General features: G+C 39.5%; 1 protein-coding gene across 1 annotated transcript in view; it reads right to left on the reverse strand.

Annotated features, from left to right (window-relative positions):
- Positions 1 to 19464, reverse strand: part of map3k21 (mitogen-activated protein kinase kinase kinase 21) — a 45025-nt gene that overhangs the window by 5831 nt on the left and 19730 nt on the right. Inside the window, exons 2-6 of the mRNA XM_007894453.2 lie at positions 9800 to 9980; positions 8901 to 9049; positions 6708 to 6883; positions 4919 to 5159; positions 3747 to 3869 (exon numbers count right to left, since the gene is read on the reverse strand). Coding sequence (XP_007892644.2) covers positions 3747 to 3869; positions 4919 to 5159; positions 6708 to 6883; positions 8901 to 9049; positions 9800 to 9980 — 870 coding nt within the window. The remainder of the gene's footprint in view (positions 1 to 3746; positions 3870 to 4918; positions 5160 to 6707; positions 6884 to 8900; positions 9050 to 9799; positions 9981 to 19464) is intronic.

The raw sequence follows: 19464 nt of genomic DNA on the forward strand, positions 1-19464 counted from the left end.
ATCAGCCAATTCTTACAACTCACTTCCCTGAGGCAGAGAACACTGGACTGACTATTGGTGAAAGTTCACAAAAGGAAAACAAATGTGTCAAAGTCAAAGCTTTCAGTCCAACATGCACCATTGACACTATTGGGCATCCAGCAATTGAAAGCTCATTAAAATCTTATTTTATGACAAAGGTGCCTCCTAAAACCACACGCACTGGTGTTAGAATGCCTTAATCTAAGTAATGTAAGTGATGGAATTGGTTTGAATTATACCACTGAACAGTGCATTAAGGAGTATAAGGAGTCTTTAACATCCGCTGAGGATTTAACACAAAGATCTTGCCTTTTGTCTTAGCTCTACTAGGGGGTTTGCTGGTATATTCACTTGCGATATCCACATCTTGTTGGTATACATATATACTGTTCCGGTGGCCATTGGAATTGGCTGCATCAGTTTTGGAACTCACTAAGGAAAGTGAAAACAAACAGCTGTGGCTTTTAATGAATTGCATGTGATCCTTTTTAGCATCATCATTGAATGGGCAGATTAATTTCTTTACTTAGAAATGCATCTCATTGATAATAAACACTTTCAGCTCGTTCTAAATTAAGCATATTATTACTTATAAGATGAATTGAATTCTCTATTTTAAAATACAACTCAGTCTTGTACATTATTTTCTTCCCCTCTTCACTGAATGAGCACTCCCAAGTTACAAATCATTTGTAAATGCCTCTGCAGAATGCATAAATACTGCCTCAATTCTATTCTACTCTTTTCCCTAACTTAACCATGTACCATACACAATATAGTAGAGCCCCATTATAAGGCAATAGTTGAGATCCTTAAACTTCCAACCAGCCTTGAAACGGTGTGAGTGCTTCTGCATTCACTGAATGTGCAGGAAGTTGGTCATTCACTGCATGGTTGTTTGTGGGACATTGCTGTGTGCATATTAACTGCTGCGTTTCACCCACAAAATATACCATTTTACAGTCTCACACTTTACAGTTTATCCTGTGAAGTGCTTTGATGTGAGAACAACTTGCATTTATATAGCGCCCTTAGTGTCTCTGAGCACTTATCAAATAAGGTTCTGTATCAAATGCAAAAATTGTTGTTATTTTATTAAGCGAGACACTATATAAATGTAAATTTGTATTGCACTGTACTCTTAAGAGCCTATTAACATTTTTTAAAAAGGTTTGGCAGATTAAAAACTAGTATCTGCTTCAGTTATATGGTCTAATTATAGCATTTAACAAGATTCCTTAATTCAAATTCCTTTAGATTCCCGTAGATTCTCTTCTAGACGTCTCGAAGTGCTTCACAGAATATACTGTAAAATAAATTGACTGCATTTTTGTGGGCGAAACAGGGCAGCCAATTGCGCACAGCAGTGTCCCACAAACAGTCATGGATTGAAGTGACCAGATTATTATTGTTTTTTTTCTTGAGGGATTATTATCAGGTGTGTGGAGTAAGGAAATTTGCCCAAGGTTTTGCCCTGGCTGGAATTGAACCCAGGTCTCTCGCTTGTGAGGCGAGTGCCCACTGACACTCCCAGTCAAAGTTCATGCATTTAAAAATGGCCACTATGGATATACATCAGCCGGCAACTGGCACTACATTCCAGTAGTAAGAGTCAAACCGTCAGGAGGCGGATAAATGAAAGCTTAGTGAAGGAGAAAATAAAACACAAGCTTAATATTCAGCGTACTGGAGTTAAACAAGACTCTGCCCAAGTTAATGCAATAATTTTGTGCAGTGAAAGAAGGCCTTTCACTCACCACTAATTCAGTACAACTAGAACATTCAATCTTCTTTCTGTGTACTATTAACATTTACAATTAGCTTCCATCACACGAGCCGTTTTGCTCACAATTCAATCACTAATGGAGGAAATGCTGCTAGGTCACCCCTGTAAAGCAAGTGACTAAATCTTCCAAGTTTTACTTTAAAAATGTAAAACCAATGACAGATTGACTGGACTCTTTACATCAATAGTAGTTTATTACTGAGCAAACGCTTTTTGACACAAAACTTGGAAACATAGTAAACAGTGAGGAGGATGGTAGCAGACTGCAGGAAGACATAGACAGACTGGTGAAATGGCCCGACACATGGTAGATGAAGTTTAATGCAGAGAACTGTGAGGTGATGCATTTTGGGAGGAAGAATGAGGAGAGGCAACATTCAATAAATGGTACAAGTTTAAAGGAAGTACAGGAGCAGAGAGACTTGGGAGTTCACATACACAAGTCTTTGAAGATGGCAGGACAGGTTGATGGAGCTGTTTAAAAATGCATATGGAATCCTTGGATTTATAAACAGAGGCATAGAGTTCAAAACCAAGGAAATTCTGCTAAACCTGCTCAGCTGGAGTACTGTGTCCAATTCTCGGCACCACACTTTAGGAAGGATATCAAGACCTTGAGAGGGTGCAGAGGAGATTTACCAAAATGGTACCAGGGATGAGAGACTTGAGTTATGAGGAGAGAGTGGAAAAGATGGGATTGTTCTCCTTTGAGCAGAAATGATTAAGGGGAGATTTAATAGAGGTGTTCAAAATTATGAGGGGTTTTGATAAGAGTAAATAAGAGAAACTATTTCCACTGTCAGGTGGGCCAGTAACCAGGGTAATTAGATTCAACATAATTGGCAAAAGAACCAGGGAGGAGATGAGGAGAATTTTTTTTTGCACAGAGTTGTTTCAGTAATGCACTGCATGAAAGGGTGGTGGAAACAGATTCAATAACAACTTTCAAAAGGGAATTGGATATGTACTTGAAGAATAATTTGCAAAGATATGGGGATAGTACGGGAGAGTCGGACTAACTGGGTAGGTAGCTCGTGTATTCTCACGCACCAGGCTTCGGGACCCCATCACTCCCACCCTCGCCCGTCTCCACTGGCTCTCCATCCACCAGAGGATCGAGTTCAAGATCCTTGTCCTCACCTTTAAGGCCATCCATGGCCTTGCCCCCTCCTATCTCTCTGACCTGCTGACTCCCTACCAACCTGCTCGCGCTCTCCGTTCATCAGGCTCCGGCATGCTTCATGTCTCCCGCCCGACCCGCCCTACCATCGGTGACCGGGCTTTCAGCCTCTCTGTCCCAACACTCTGGAACTCCATCCCACGGTCCCTTCGCCTCACTTCCTCCCTTGTCTCCTTCAATATCGGTCTCAAGACCCTCTTCTTCGACCGTGCCTTTGGTCTCCCTCCCATCTCTCTTCCTTCCCTCACCTCTACACCACCCCTCCCCCATGCTCGGGCCCCGACACCTAACTGTTCAGCGCTTGGGGACGTCCTCCCGAAGTGAAATGCCTTCTATAAATGTAATTTTGTTGTTGTTGTAGCTCTTCCAAAGAGCCGGCACAATCACGATGGGCTGAGTGGCCTCTTTCTGTGCTGCAATATTCTACGATTTTAAGGATTATTCCCACATATCCACAAAGGAGGTAAAATCACCTCTAAAAATGCTCAGCAATCTGGTGTGCAGCATCAATGAATAGTGGTGGCAAAAGATTAAGAATGAGACTTTACACACACACATAAAATCAATCTGGAAATATAATGTAACTGAAATGTCCAAGCAGGTGATATTTTTTCTCTCCCTGCCTCAATGACGAATCCTAGTTAAATGAATGAAGAGTAAGGTTCCATCACTGTTTTATAATATTTTGCCAGGTGCTCAGCAGTTCCAATGACTCATTCCACAGTAAAGCATAAAAGAACGGAAATTAATTCCACTTACGCTGGATGGCTCTGAGTCGTGGGATGATGGTTGGGCTACTTGGCGGACTACAACTGCTGCCATTTAAGCTTTTCCTCTTTTCCAGAGTAGGAGACGCTTGCACAGTGATCTTGTGCTGAAAATCTGTAACAATTTAAAAATCACACAATGAACTCTTTATATATGAGGTTATGATAAAGAGTGAGTCTACTTGCAGAATGCAGCTGCTTTTTAAAAAAACAATATCTGACATTTTGTTTGAAAAGTAATATCTGATGTATTGTTTTCTGGAAAAACTGGGCGATTATATCCACTTTTGAAAGTTTTTTGCCATAGAATATCACTCCCTCCAAGTAGCCCACTTCCCAACTCTAAAGAGTTTGGATTCAGCACCGTAAAATATATGAATGTATTTTACTCGAGCTTAATCTGCTGTGTATGGAGTGGGACAAGTTTGCTATCACCACTGTACTACTATAGATATATGTCAAATTGAGCCTTGCAGCTTTTATCCCACTGAAAGAAGAGAACACATTTCTGGGCTGCTCGTGTACAATTCTCAGTAACCAGTATAAATTCGTTGAGAAACCTGTGAAGTGGTTCGCATCTCGATTAGAGATTAGAAGGGAAAGTACAAAATCCTTTAAAAGAAGGGGTTCTGAATCAGTTTCAATTTAAATAATCGTCTCTCCATTACAATGGAATCAGTTTCCATAGTTAGTGCAACCAGGCCAGGTGTCAAGATTACAAAAGTGAAACAACACTTTACTGTACTATGAATATTAACAAAGATAAACACAGAGCCACTGAGAAACAACTGCTCAACAACTCACATCTCCTATCCTCCAGAACTGTTTTTGGAGCACAAGGACAATTTAGTTCTGAATGACATTTGTTAAAACATGAGCACGCAACCTTTACCATTTATCATCGGGAGGTTTAGTTCTCCTTTATACGTTTGTTACAAGTATTCTTCAAATTAGGGTTTCCTCCATACTATAGTGGGAGTTAAATTTCATCTGCATCTTATGCAAGTTTTGTACTGAGAAAAATCCCTCAGGAGCTCTGCATGGACAGAGGCAGAACAAAACAGCAAATTCATCAGCAGGCATCAAATGTTTATTGCATATCTACACATATTGAAATGTCAGTTTAGTCCATGATGTACATTTCTCCTACTTGCTAAGTCTTACCTGAAGGTAAGCTGATTCGGTTCCCATCTTTTAACTTTAGTCGACTTCGCTTGAATTTGCCTTTCCGTTTCTTCACTTTTGGCTTCTCTTGGTTTAGCTGAAAGATGAGAATGTTTAGCTCACGTTCCAAGACATCAATCTCTCGTTCTGCCAGCTGCTGCTCCCTACGCTTCAGTAACTCCTCCTGCGACTTCTGCTGCAACACTGCTCTTGTAAGCTCCTCTTCCCGTGATCGCAACTCCTGTGAATTAAACAGGATAATGCTGAAAAGTCTGGAAAGTCCAAAACAGTCTTAAAGAGTGATATTCCAATGCCTAAGTACAAGTCATTGGCAGCACTTAATATTTTTACAGATGTGAATGCTGCCTTGGGTTCATTTTCAACCACAACTTCATTAAATTGCATCCATATTAGTTATTACGAGAGAGGTTCGAATGAAGAGGTCCTTTTTTTGATATCATTCAAGAAAACATATTCTACTGTGTTCTTCAGCCTTCAAAAAAGTCTCACAGAAGGTCTCATAGAATTATACAGCACAGAAAGGGCCATTCGGCCCATCGTGTCTTTGCAGGCTCTTTGAAAAGAGCTATCCAATTCAATCCCAACCCACCCCCCCCCCCACCTCCCCATGGTCCTGCAAACTTGTCCTTCCCAAATAATTATCTACTTCTCTCTTAAATGTTGTTATCGAATCGGCTTCCACCACAGTTTCAGGCAATACATTCCAGACTCATAGAGGTATATACTAAATGAGATTCAGAAGTTGAATCATAGTTTCAAATATGCCAAGCCAGCAAGGCAAGAGGGCTCAAGGTTATGCAGGGCAATTTCAGGACGCACACCAGGAATATTTATTAGATGGCATAAACACTTTTAATTTGACTCCATCGCGGTTGGGTTGAGGTTTCAGAACATTGGCATGAGAGTATTCCTTTAAGAAATTGCTTGCTGCTGCTATGGGAAGATTGTAGGGTGGGTATTCTGGAAGACTGAAATCAAATGGGCTGATGGGCATTTTCCCATCCCAATAATAATAATAATAATAATCATCCTTGTGTTTGATATAGGGCCTTATCACATCATTGAGACGTCTAAAGCGTTTCACAGAATATAATGTAAAATGAATTGATTATGGGTAAATCTATTGGTGATCTTGTTTCTTAAAGTCTTCTGGTGTCAACCGCCTTATTCTAAAATTTGGTATTTGGAGAATACCATGCTAAATCAATTTCATAAAAATCAATTTTGCGGTTGGATGTTAGGCGTTGTACACATCGGAAATGGGAGAGTGCCATTTATAAAACTTGGGAAGGAGAAGACTGCAGACAACAGGTGTAGCTTAAAGGAGCTTTCTCTCGTGAATCCCTTTATTTTACTCCTAAGGAAAGGAGTATAAATAAAAAAATCAACATCACAGTTGCTTTGAAAACATAATACCCTTGGCTCAGAATCCTCCCAATCCACTGACTCAAAGTAAGCAGTGTTTCACAATCTGAACCAAGGGTATTAGTGTTGCTGAGATGTCAAAATTGAAGAAGTGCAGGATCCCAAACCTTGTAATATTACAAGCCTTATAGATTTCAGTTTAATGAACTATACAAGATTCATCATAACCAACCTTTTATTCTTACCTTTAACTAATAAAATCAATAATACTTAATCTGTCTGGGGGAAGTACGAGCACAGCAACTGGATACAGAATGAATCAAGACATTGCTGCCAAGGCAAACTTGCAAATTTAAATCTCTAAAACCTAAATCAGGTTATTCAATTAAGCAAATCAACTTACTTTTTCTTTTGTCCTGAGCTCATTGAACATCTGCTGTATTTCCATCTTCCAATCATCTTGCATGGAGTGAAAGGACTCTTGGGGCATATCGATCATGACCGTTTCCTCAATAGCAGTGAGTTGCTCCAAAATGGTAGCGAAAGTCGGACGAAGGTGAGGATCCTGATCCCAGCACTCTGAAACATGCATGGTGATTTTAGTCCGAAACCTTGGTACTCATTAGGTAGGTAAAATTTCAACACAAAATAACTGTACACTAACAAAAGTACATGAGAATTTTATTATTGCAATTATACAGATTTTAGTTTTCTTTCAAGGGCTATCCAGTAAGCCCAAGTATAATCATGCTGCTCATTCTGTAAAATACCCGAGCTTTTATGTAAACAGTGGTTTGAGATAGTGAAGAAAATTTGAGCTGTGTGTTTATAGAAGTTCCTACTATAGCTTCAGGGAAAGAGATACTAATCTATGCCGCTTGCATTTGGATGAGTTATTTGGAGTGCTCATAGAAACGTATCTTTTCCTCTATCACATACTTATTGGACTCCTCCCCAGGTAGGACCTCAGTTTAACATTTCATATGAAGTTCTGATTCTCCAACAATGGCTATGAGCTCAAGTCGTGATGTGGGGCTTGAACTCACAGCCTTCTGCCCCAGAGGTAAGAGCTCTGCCAAGTGAGCCATACTAGCCCTTATAATGATCCTTTCAAGCATGATCCTTCATCAGAACTCAACATATATCATTTCCAATCCATAAGAGTGTAATATTGATGTTTTGACTATGCAAAATCAAGTTTGATTTTTATAAGACCATTTTTGTGGCTAATGATTAAAAGTACTTGCTGGAATTTAAACAGCAATCATTACAAGTTTTAAACTATCTTTCATCTGCACTTCTATTCTTCAAAATCTTCAAAGTAATCCATCTGGATTATTTTAACCAGCAATAGAATCAATTCTATTGCCGAGTGCAATAAACCAATTTGCCTTTCAATGCATTTACAATGGAAGAAGGAAGTCTTTGATGTTGCAAAACTGTAAGAACATTATCTGAAGATTTTTTTTTCCTACCCAGGTCAACAAAAACATCAAGAAGCAAATCTGTTAAATTGCTACAGTTGAAATAAGAAGGCTTTTACATTAAGATTCAGAACATGAAAATTATATGACTATAGGTATGTTGCATTCAAATATTAATTTCTGACACTGAATACATTTAGCTGAGGTTAATAACAGATAACCTAAATTTGAACTTTTCAACTCTCACTCAACCATAATGAAGTAGTGCAAAGATTTTTTTTATTGCACCTCATCATGTCACAACATTAAAGTGCTTCACACATAATTACCGTCAAGTAACGACTGCTTTTATAAACAAATACAATTCATTTATGCAAGCAAGATTTAATGAATATTCAGTAGGTGAATGAAAAATTGAGAGAATTGTTGGCCAGAGGACTGCGAGCATCTCCTTTTTTAAATTATGCGATGGAATCTTTAACAGCAGATGAGACCTGGTTTTAACATTTCATCCAAAAATTGATGTCAACTAGTGACTTCTGCTAATGTGGCTGAGGTCAGGTATCAGTCATTTTGTTTCCAGACTGGTCCTGTGCTGCTGGCACCTGAAACCAATCAAAAGGAATGTAATTTTTTCTTCAACTACTCCCTCCAGCAGATGTATTTCCATACCATTGTTATAAGCGTGTTTATGGATGTGGAATGCTCTGCTAGATGTGGTGGTCAAGGCAAGATCCACATTAGCTTTCAGAAGGGAACGAGATAGATATCTGAAAAGGAATAATTTGATGGGGGCGATGGAGAAAAAGCAGGTAAATAGGGATGAAAGGATTAATTTTTCAAAGAGTCAGTAAAGACATGATGAGCTGAATGGCCTTCTGTGTTTTAAATGTCTCTGGTTTTATCATGGGATCTTTAACAACCACCTGAAAAGGCAAATTGGACATCAATCTAACATCTTATCCAAAGGATGGTTCTTCTGACAATGCAGCACTCCCCCGGTATTACTCACAGAAACTAAATAAGGAAATATTTCACATTAGAGAGGATCTGGGAGTGATGTTGATGCTGTATTACAATGAGAAAGTATCCCATTTCTCAGCATCAACATTCCTCATCTTAGTAAGCACAAAACAAATCACTTAAAAGGGTTAAGGAAAGGACCCGCTTACCTTCCATTAGTTTGGTGAACGGTTCAGGACACGTCGATGGAATAGGAAGCGTTAATTTATTCACAGCAACTCCATATGCGACTGCAAGACCATCGATCCCACGATAAGGAACTTCTCCTGTCAACAGCTCCCACAACAGCACTCCATAGCTGAATACAAAGAGAGTAAAAGCAGCAAGTTGTAAGATCAAACTTGGTTCCACCTTTCATTATGCACAAAGTCTTCCTTTAGTTGTTTCAATAATTTAGTTTGATTATCAACCTATCTTCTGACTTGACTCAGCCAACCAATGTGTAATATTATAAGCACAAACAAGACAAAATTACTCCCAGTCTTTTTTTTGATCAGCTGGTGTCTGACACATGTGGAAACCCATCACCATGCTTAAAAGTATCCAAGCCAAACAGAGTTCTGTACATCTTACTTATACATGGAAATTCCAGTGATATTTGTTGGGATGGAATGCGCACTCTCTCCCTGGAGGGAATGCTGCTTCCTAATTCTGGAGAGTTGTAGGTGCAGGTTGGCAAGACCCAAGACTTGGGGAACCCAGAATGTGTGTCAGTACTACTGGAGTCTAAACAGCTAAAACCACATAGCTTGTCATTCAGAGCATTGTCTGGCAAGCTTTCCATTGCTGGTCCAGCTAGGACCACCCCTACCTATTTGGGCTTTGTTAATAGGAGCTGAGTGGGAAGAATCCCTGGCTCTAGTACCGTTAGTAGTAACACATGCAATAAAAGTAGGTTTTACACTTTTAGTTGAAAAGCAGAAAAAGAAATGCACTGCAATAACCAAAATGACTATCCCCAAAAATTAGCTTCCTAAATAACACACCAGGATTATAGTAAACATTATCCATGGCTCTGGATTAGCAAATAGTTCAAAGTCATGCCTACCTCCAAACATCACTGCCTTTGGAAAACAAGGACGACTTGATAACCTCTGGAGCCATCCAAGCATAGGTTCCTGCTGCACTCATTTTGGTTGTTTTATGCCACTCCCTTGCTAAGCCAAAGTCTGTGATCTTCAAAGTTTTGTTAGCAATGTCGTCATTTTCAATCTTCTCAAGTAACAAAACTAGAAAAAGTTAAACTGTGTAAGTCGAAGTACAGTCTTGTAAATCATTTCATTTCCACACATTAAATATATTGATATTATACTAGATTATGAATTCAATCTACATTCCATATGTCATGAGTTTTAAAGAAAGATCATGCACAAAACATTTTTAATCTTACTGATGCAATTATTAATCTGCTCCATTTGCTTCTCTTCTCCTTACTGTGAAATGGAGTGAAATGGATTGTTGGCCAGGACCCTGAGAAAACTCTCTTCTTTTTTCAAATAGTGCCAATAACGTTCATCTGAACATGCAGACAGTTGGTTTAATGTCTCATCCGAAGAATGTAGATAAACAGTCATGTGGATAATTGGTGAGCCGATAACTAATTTTCTACTGCAGTGAAAAATACTTTTAACAAATAATTGCATTTTTAAGCATATCAAAATTCTCTTTGATGCAAGACATATGAATGTTTTCAATAATGTTAAAATATTAACACAGACAATACTTGAAATTGCTTATCTTCATCGAGTTAAAAGGACCTGCAATGCTAACTTCTATTGACAGAGGGCAGCATGCCCCCATATACACTTTTCTATTCCAGTTTTGTTGCCAGAACCAGAGAATGGTTTGCGAGGATACATATTAAAAGGTTAACAGACAGACTTCAAGGTGCATCTGTGCTCTATATTAAGGGACCAACTAATTAAGCGATCAAATACTTTTAAGCACAACATGTACAGCTGGGATGCACCCAGATGTTTATTAAAGTAGAGCCACATAGCTGGACACATCCCAGCTCAGTTCACTGTGAAAAATATTCTCCCAGTAATGTCCTAGTCAGTTACGCAGCACATTTTGTTTAAATATCTGGCCCACCATTATGATGAAATGAATGTTTCTTCAGGCAAAAAGTCACAAATCAAACCTTCTATTGTTTGCAATGGTGGAAGTCACCTCCCAGAACGATTCAAGCTGGTGCCTCAAGTCACAAAGTGCTATGTTTCTACAGGCAGAAAACTGACTGCAGCAATTGTGCTCAATTGAATATGACGAAGTGCTTAAAGGGGAAATAAATTCTAGGATAGAAACTTTACACATGTAAAAAAANCTTATATTCCAGTATTGCAATAACAATTTTTAAAAAAAATGTAAATACCAACTCAAATTGCACCTTTTTAAAAAAGAGGAAAAACTTTAAATTGGATCCATATTTCAGTACCAATAATTCCACAACATTGCAGAGCTTTTCAAGCAGCATTTCATCTTTGTTAGCATTTTTATGTTGGGCGTACGTACACATAGCCACAAACACCAACCCAATATAATGATGAAAAATATTCATTACATTTATAAATAATGAAAATACGTGCCCTTTTAAATTTAAATAAATACTGCACAATGTGAAAGGTCATCAATTGCATAAGCATTGTTGATTTCACTAAACCGCTAGTTTAATGTCACATTGAAGGAGTAGCATAGAATCTAAATCCTTTAAATAGTTTATTGCTAGTGCAGGCTAGTGGTTGCTACACCTCTGGCAGTTTAAGAGATAATGGATTTATGTGAGTTAGAGAGACAATTCTGCTGGGTGTTTCAGCAGGTGTATTGTAGCAAGGTAATTGGTATATCTCATCCACCCTTTGACAATCACGAGGCTATTATCTTGGGTGCTGTTGTGCTGGAATCAACAGTGCTTCTGTATTTTGACTCTGAAGGTGAGAAGACACATTCCTTAAATTTCTTATCGGACAATAATCTAGCCGAAACCGAACATAAGGCACCAAGTATGAGGCTGGCAACTGGCCAGGTTTCACTCCAGCCAGCAATGTGAATTCTGAGAGCCCTTCACGCTTCCGCTTCCTACCACAATGAAGCACAGGGTTTCAACAGGCAGCCTGCCAATGGATACTGAACAGAGCAAAACAGTCTTGAGGGTCAGTGACTGAACCATTCTTGTGGCCCGAAAACCTAGCAACGCACATTGCATTGAAAGGGTTGATTTGCTTTCCAGTGAAGTGGAATCCTGACAACTGAATAACTAATCTACCAAGTTATTGTGTGCTTTGATCAGGAATTTTCTGTATGAATGGTAATGGTGCGCTGGAATTCTAAGCTTGGATCGGACTTAGCTCTACTCCACTGTATATTATTCTATATTCACAAAGCCTCTGCTTAAGTATTGTTACTCAGAGTAGTAGCAATACACGTTGATGGACACAAGGAGCAGGAAAAAAAATGTAAGCAATTTTAAAAAGTGAAAATAAAAGCCATCATGACTTGATACATTACTGGACGTGCTTGTTCGTCCAATAAAGCCACTGATCCTAAAACCCAATTTCTTGCTCTTTTTCCACATGCCTATCTAATTCCCTATTAAATACTCCTCCATAAATGATGCAACAAACCTTATAGACAACAGAACACATCCATGATGCAAAGCACCATTTTCCATTTCACATACCAAAAGGACTTCCAAATAAATGCACCATTTGTGTGCTCACTTGGGTGAACCACTTACAGGTTGAAGTATTAAAAGATCAAAGATATCTGAACTCTAGTCATGAAGAATATTTAATGCTAATGATAATATGCTATCTTAGCTCAGTTGGTAACACTTTCACCTCTGTGTTTATGCCAGATATTGGGTCTTGTGCTGATAATCTTGGCTGAAACTGCAGTTCATGACGGGGCAGGGGGAGGGGGGAATGCTTCACTGTCAGTGATGTGGTCCTTTGGATAAGATGTTAAGTCATTAAATCAAGGTCCCGTCTGCTGTCCTCAGGTCACGTGGACCTCAATTTAATTTTACAGTGGCTAACAACTGAAATTGTTGGGTTGCCAAGCACACTATTCAGTGTTCCAACAAATTTTTAGCAGCATTTTTTGGGACTGATCAGCAACTTTTTTTTATTTGAAGCTACTTGCTAAGTAACCTCATAGTTTTGAATTGACAATATAAAATCCAGTGGAACAGCATAATAATGGACAGCTTTTGGTAAATTCTGCCAATTCACATTCTGCCAACTCGGATACTTTCAATGTTTTACAGCTTATTGAAACCGAATACAATGAAACAACTGCTGACAAACTACTGGCTCAGTTTACACAGGTACCAAATGAGGGATTGTAACGCAAGTTCCTCTGCCTCACCAAATGTGATGTGTGAAGAGAGCTGAAGCAGCAGAGTTCTATTTTACAGCTCATATAGCATTTTGTTTCTTCACTGAACTTTAAGAAGTCATTGCAAATGGTTCCAGATTATAGGAAAATTAGGACCTCATCTGCATTTGCCATCACTAAACTTCACCTAGAGAAAAGAAGTGCAACACACATTTCACATACTGGGTGAGTTCATGGTTTGAACTTTCACGCATTCCCCACATGTTCAAGAACACGGAATAGTGTCTGGCAACCCAACCATTTCAATTGTTAGCAAGTGGCTGCAATTGTAAAATTAAATTGAGATCCACCTGATCTAAGGACAACAGACAGAGATCACCAGGACAAAGAGGAACTTACTCCTGAAGAAAAGAGACGAATCAAAAGGAAGCAGAAGAGAGAGAGGAAAAGGGAAGAAAATAAGTTGCGGGGAGAAGTTGAAGGGTTAGCAAAGAGAAGGAGACCTTGTGCTGGAGTATCTGACCAGGTGGCACGAGGAGGAAGTTTCAAAAGACGAGACAGGCCTGCCTCTACAGAACATGTACGATTGTGACAAGGTCCCCGATAAGTACTTTGCTCAGTTGCTGGAGTATCTAGATGGGCTAAGAGGCAACACTCGACAAGTCACTGTTCAGAAAGTTAGTCTGTCGTTTCATTTCTCAACCTCCAACCGCTCCTTCAATGCATCAGTTTTGTCTTGCAGTTTTGCCACAGATTCAGTACATCATTGCAATAAATCATCAGTCCTGACATACATCCATGACAAAATTCTGTGTTCCAGTATTCCCACATTTAATATTTTTATACCGGTCAAGTTTTAAAAAGTACATTGAAGCATCATTACATATCGGCAATACTGCCAAACCAAAGTCACTCAGAGCCAGATCTGTATTTTCCAGCTTGGAATTTACTAGGTTGTTTTCATAAATTTTCTTTATTCCCCCAAAAATCCTTACAAATATTTTATGACAATGATGTCCCCATGATCAAATAAAGTCAATAGAACCTTGTAAGCTTTGGTCTCATTATTTATGAAGTTACTGCTGAGCTGGAATATATTTTCTATACATAAACTATCAATTCTGGCTAACTAAAGTTCAGTTGCTAAGGGTGTAACTCGGAGGAATGACTGGATTTCATTTTACATGAATTACCATTAAACCGATCATTATTTGTTACACAATATTTATATTCTTATTCCCATCTATGGATTCCCTGATCTGGTATGTGCCAATGTCTTTCTCCAGTGTAAATGGCCATGTGTTGACCCAGTTGTGCTAACTGGAAGACAAAGCCCATTTCTTGCTCAAGTGAAACTTCAGTAAACCCAGCTGTTCGGAGCTCAATTTTTACTCAAAATGTTTTCTTTTCCAAAGCAATCTGCGCCCTGTGCTTACTATGGCTTCCCTACACATTTATCCCTTTGATTAAACTATGCAATTCATAATTTTCCACTAGGGCTATGCAGAAATAGCCACAGGCTTAGCTTTTGAATCAAATATTGAGGTGTTTAAACTGCACGAATGCAACACCACCTGAGAGGAGCCCAGCACACTTAGCAATTCGAGTAAACATCCATGTTTTATAACTTGGTTTAAGATCCAAAACTCTAAAGTTAACAGCAGGATAAGAACAATTGCTACAACTGTTTAAGCTTACATTTTATGAGTTTTCCTCGTGATTTTGCTTTCATATAAACCATTAGCATGGGTGTGAGTGTTGTTGTTATTATTATTATTGTTTTCAATTGCAAATCAGCGCAGGTAGTTGGACCAGTAACGAAACATATGAGCCTTTCCCACTTAATAATGGATTGCTGCAACACAGCATAACTGGTCTTTTCATTTTTGGCACGTTCTGTGTGTTTTTTCTCCCCATTCATATGGACTAACCCACACTGAGCAAGCAGCTGACTCCCAAGTCTTTGTCAACATTACTTTGCAACAACATTCAAGAGACAAAGGGCCCCAGCCTTTCATCTTTTCCCCTGTGTGTGTGTGTGGGAGGGGAAGAGAGAAATAAAACCCAGATTCCTCCTTACATCTCCCACTCGAGCCATGGAATGTGAGGACTCTCAGCTTCAATCACATTTTATTACAATATCTGGTACATTTCTGCCTCCAAGACTGGTAAAAACAAAATTGTCTCATTTTCTCATGAAAAGTATGATCAATCCTGTATATGTTGCTCTCTCTCTCCCCGCACACTCCCTCCTCGGACATGATCAGACATCGACCTGGCTGAATTCATTGTACTCTCACCTCAGAGTCAGAAGATTTGGGTTCAAGCTCCATGTCGGTACTTTGAGCTCACAATCTAGGGTGGGATGGCCTCCCAACATGAAAGGTGCTATGTACTTTGTTGTTGTAGGCTTTCCAATGCAGTGGATCCTTGGGATGAGATACTAAACTGAGTTCCCATCTGCCTATTCAGATGAACTTTAAAGATCCCATGGCACTATTCAAAAAGAGAAGAAAGTTTCTCCCGATGTCCTGGCCAACATTCACCAAAATAAATTTGGTCATTTACATCATTGCTGTTTGGGAGTGACTGCTGTGTGCACTTGCAATGACTGCAAATCTGCACTAACTGGTTATAATCCCTATCACAGTGGGATAGCATTTTCCTGACCAGAGCTATATTTATTTCCTACTTTAATTTATAAATTAAAACTTAAAAATATATTTGACATGAATCTTTGGGAATACTAGATAGCTGCACAAATTTTAAATATATTGTATTAAGCTTCTTTGGGCTTTTTCATAGGTTGAAATCTGAATCTCAGGAATGCTGGCCAACAAGGTAAGGTGGCTTTGAATAATTAACTTCAATTATACTAGAACAACCCTGAATGAACTTTGTCATTAAAAATATTTGAAAATAAATAAATTTAGATAACAATTAAAATTATGTGAAGGCATTAGGACTACTGCAACTAAAGACACATTTCATCACATTGCCAAAATGCAATAAAAATAATGCCTGAAATTAGTTTCAATTACAAACAAGTTACCCGAGACTGCCAATGCATCTGCGAGGTTAATAAAACCCAAATCTCTATGAATGTTTTTAAAGCAAACCAAGTGCAGAAGGTATCTGACTTAGTTATTTTCAAACAGTAAATGCTTGTAACACCAATGGGATAACGCATTGTTTTGTTATACTTCAGAATGTAAATAATTAGCCTTCAGTGGGTCATAGTAAATGAAGAATTGTGCACTGCTTAGTATGAATCCCATACAGTAGTAAATGTTCATCCAAAGGGAGAATGTTTCCACAATCTGCCTAGGTTAAGGCTCTATTTTTAGTTCTATATTTAAAATGCACTAATTTCAAAGACATATTAACTGGAGAAGGCCAATCAGCCAATTGAGTCTGTTCTGATATTTTATTAGATGAGAATGAATCTTTTAATCCAATTTCTCTGCCCTTTCTCCATGCCTATAAGATTTTTGGTACAATTTTCAATTTAAATTATTTTTAAAAAAGTGCAAACGGCTCTGCTAATGGTTTGTTGACAAAACAGAAATCATGCTCCTTGGCTCCGCAACATTGTCCGATTCCGCCACTATTTCACCCTTCAGGATGCCGAAACTCTCATGCACACATTCGTCATCTCAAGGCTCGACTACGGAAACTCCCTCCTTGTCGGCCTCCCCAACTCTTCCCTCCACAAGCTGCAGATCATCCAGAACACTGCAGCTCGTGTACTCTCCCACACCAGGCTCCATAACCCCATCAGCCCCACCCTCGCCCGGCTCCACTGGCTCCCCATCCCTCAGAGGATAGAATTCAAAAACCTTGTCTTCACTTTCAAGGCCGTCCACGGCTTTGCCCCCTCCTACCTCTCTGACCTGCTGACCCCATATCAACCTGTCCACTTGCTCCGCATGCAGCCTGGTCCATGTCCCCTGCCCAACCCACTCTACCATCGGCGGCCAGGCTTTCCACCCCTACCTTTTGGAACTCCCTTCGCCTTGCTCCCTCCCTTGCCTCCTTCAAGGCATGACTCAAGACCCTCCTTTTCAACCGTGCCTTCAGTAGCCCTCCTACCTCTCTGCTCTCCCTCATCCCAACCCTGCCCCCCGCCCCCCACATTTGGGTCCTGTTCCCTGACTGTTCAGCACTTTGGGACATCCTTCCGACGTGAAAGGTGGTTTACAAATGTAATTTTGTTGTTGGCGTCTCCCGCCAACGTCTTCTCTAACCTCCTCAACTTCCTCTGTCTACCCCTAAAACTTATAAAACCTGTGCATCAAGTTTGATCCCCATCTGTCTTTTCTACCCCACATACAGTCCCTGATCAGGACCGCTTTCTTCCACCTCCAACACATTGCTTGCTTCCTATCGTACTTCACACCCAACACAGCTGAATCCCAGACCCACGCTTTCATCACCTCCTGCCTGGATTATTCCATTGCCCTTCTCACTGGTCTCCCCAGCTCCCCTATCCACAAAATCCAACTAATTCAAAACTCTGCCAATTGTATACTCACCTGCACTAAACTGTACCCCCATCACAGCAGCCCTTGACAGACTGCACTGGATCCCATCACAGAACAAATTGACTCCAAGATCCTCACACTCGTCTACAAATCATTCAGTGCCCTGGCACCTCCCTGGCACCATGTGGAGTCCTGTAGCTCAGTGGTTAGAGCACTCGCTTTGCAAGTGAGAGACCTGAGTTCAATTCCAGGCAGAGGGCCAAACCTTGGGCAAGTTTCCTTACTCCACACAGAGCCTAATAATAATCCCTCCAAAAAACAAAACAATAATAAAAATTGGTCATTTTCAATCCACGACTGTTTGTGGGACATTGCTGTGCGCAATTGGCTGTCGCGTTCGCCCACAAATATACAATCAATTCACTTTACTGTATATTCCGTGAAGCGCTTTGGGACGTCTAGAAGACGTGAAAACGCTATATCAAATGCAAGGTTTATTATTATTATTATTATTATCTACTACTCTTCTCGCCACCCCCACTCAGGCCTTCTGCTTGGTACTTATCCCCTGCTATCCACCATCAGCGGCCATGCTTTCAGCCACTATGCCTCAAAACTTTCAATCTCTCTCCCTCAAGGCTGCCCCCTCCTTCCCCATTTTCAGATCATGTAAGTTGTTGCAGTTGTTGTTGGTTTAGTGAGCAAATGCACCCTAGTGTGGTACTGAGTCAATGCACAGCTAGAGATTAGAATAAAGAATACTGGAAATACACATCAGGTAGATTTTTATTTAAAAAGGAAATAACCTGCATTTGCAGTTCCAGCCATCCAATAACAATCCATTGTCATCTTCTAGTTCCCCTTCATGATTAATTACTAAAAGGAATATAAAATATCCAAAGGCATGGGAGCTCGTCATGTGTTTTGTTTCTCAAGCTTACTTCTTGAAACAAAGCAGTATTTTCTATTTATAGCTAGATTGAAGCACTACAATACCACTGTAGGAATAACTTTTAACATACAATTGTATTACGGAAATGTGCTATCCACAATGAAATGTGCTTTCCTGCCAAAATAAGGAAATGTTTGGATGTCCAGAAAAAGTACATGGTTCATGATTTCCAAACTACATATTCGAAGCAGTTTATCTGCTGTTGTTAGTTCGACAGACACAGGTATTTTGTAAAAAAATGTGGCATCACTGCATTAGGAACAAATCTCAAGTGTTAATGGGTTCCCCTAGACTTGAAAAGATTCTGTTTGCTATATGACAATTCCCAGTCCTTTCAGACCTATACTTCTAGCTGAGGCAAATTACAAGGAAATAACATTCAATGGCGATTAAGGTAACTTCTTTTAAAAAGAAACGATTGGCTCTAATCTGATGGGACAAAAATCAGATAAGAGAAACAACCATTTTAATTTTCATGAAGTAGAATTCCACAACATTTTATGTACACAAAATAACATTCTTGTGTATGAAGAGTGATCATTTGGAAAGGATACAAAACTAGAAGAAATGTGCGATCCTGTGATTACTCACAAATTCCTCAGGACGTGCTCTCCCGCAGACTTACCACAGTCATGAGTGCACCCGTTCTAATGTTAATGCAATTACATTTGACCTTTGATAAATTGGCCAGGTCCAAACCCCAGTAAGTGAAATTAATTAAGATTAGGAAAGTTGTATTTTATGTATATTGCTCAACAGTTTGCTCTCTGGTGCTGGTCACCCAGTCCTGTTTGAACAAAGGTAAACACAGGCTGGAACACATTTGATTGGGGGGAGGGGTGGCAAGGATCAGATGTCATTCGAGACCTCAACCTTTTACTAACTAAATCCATAGAGACTTTTGGCTTTTCTACTATTTATCTACACAGAAAAAAAGGA

The sequence above is a fragment of the Callorhinchus milii genome, unplaced genomic scaffold (genome assembly GCF_018977255.1).
Source record: "Callorhinchus milii isolate IMCB2004 unplaced genomic scaffold, IMCB_Cmil_1.0 Scaffold3, whole genome shotgun sequence".
NCBI lineage: Eukaryota > Metazoa > Chordata > Chondrichthyes > Chimaeriformes > Callorhinchidae > Callorhinchus > Callorhinchus milii.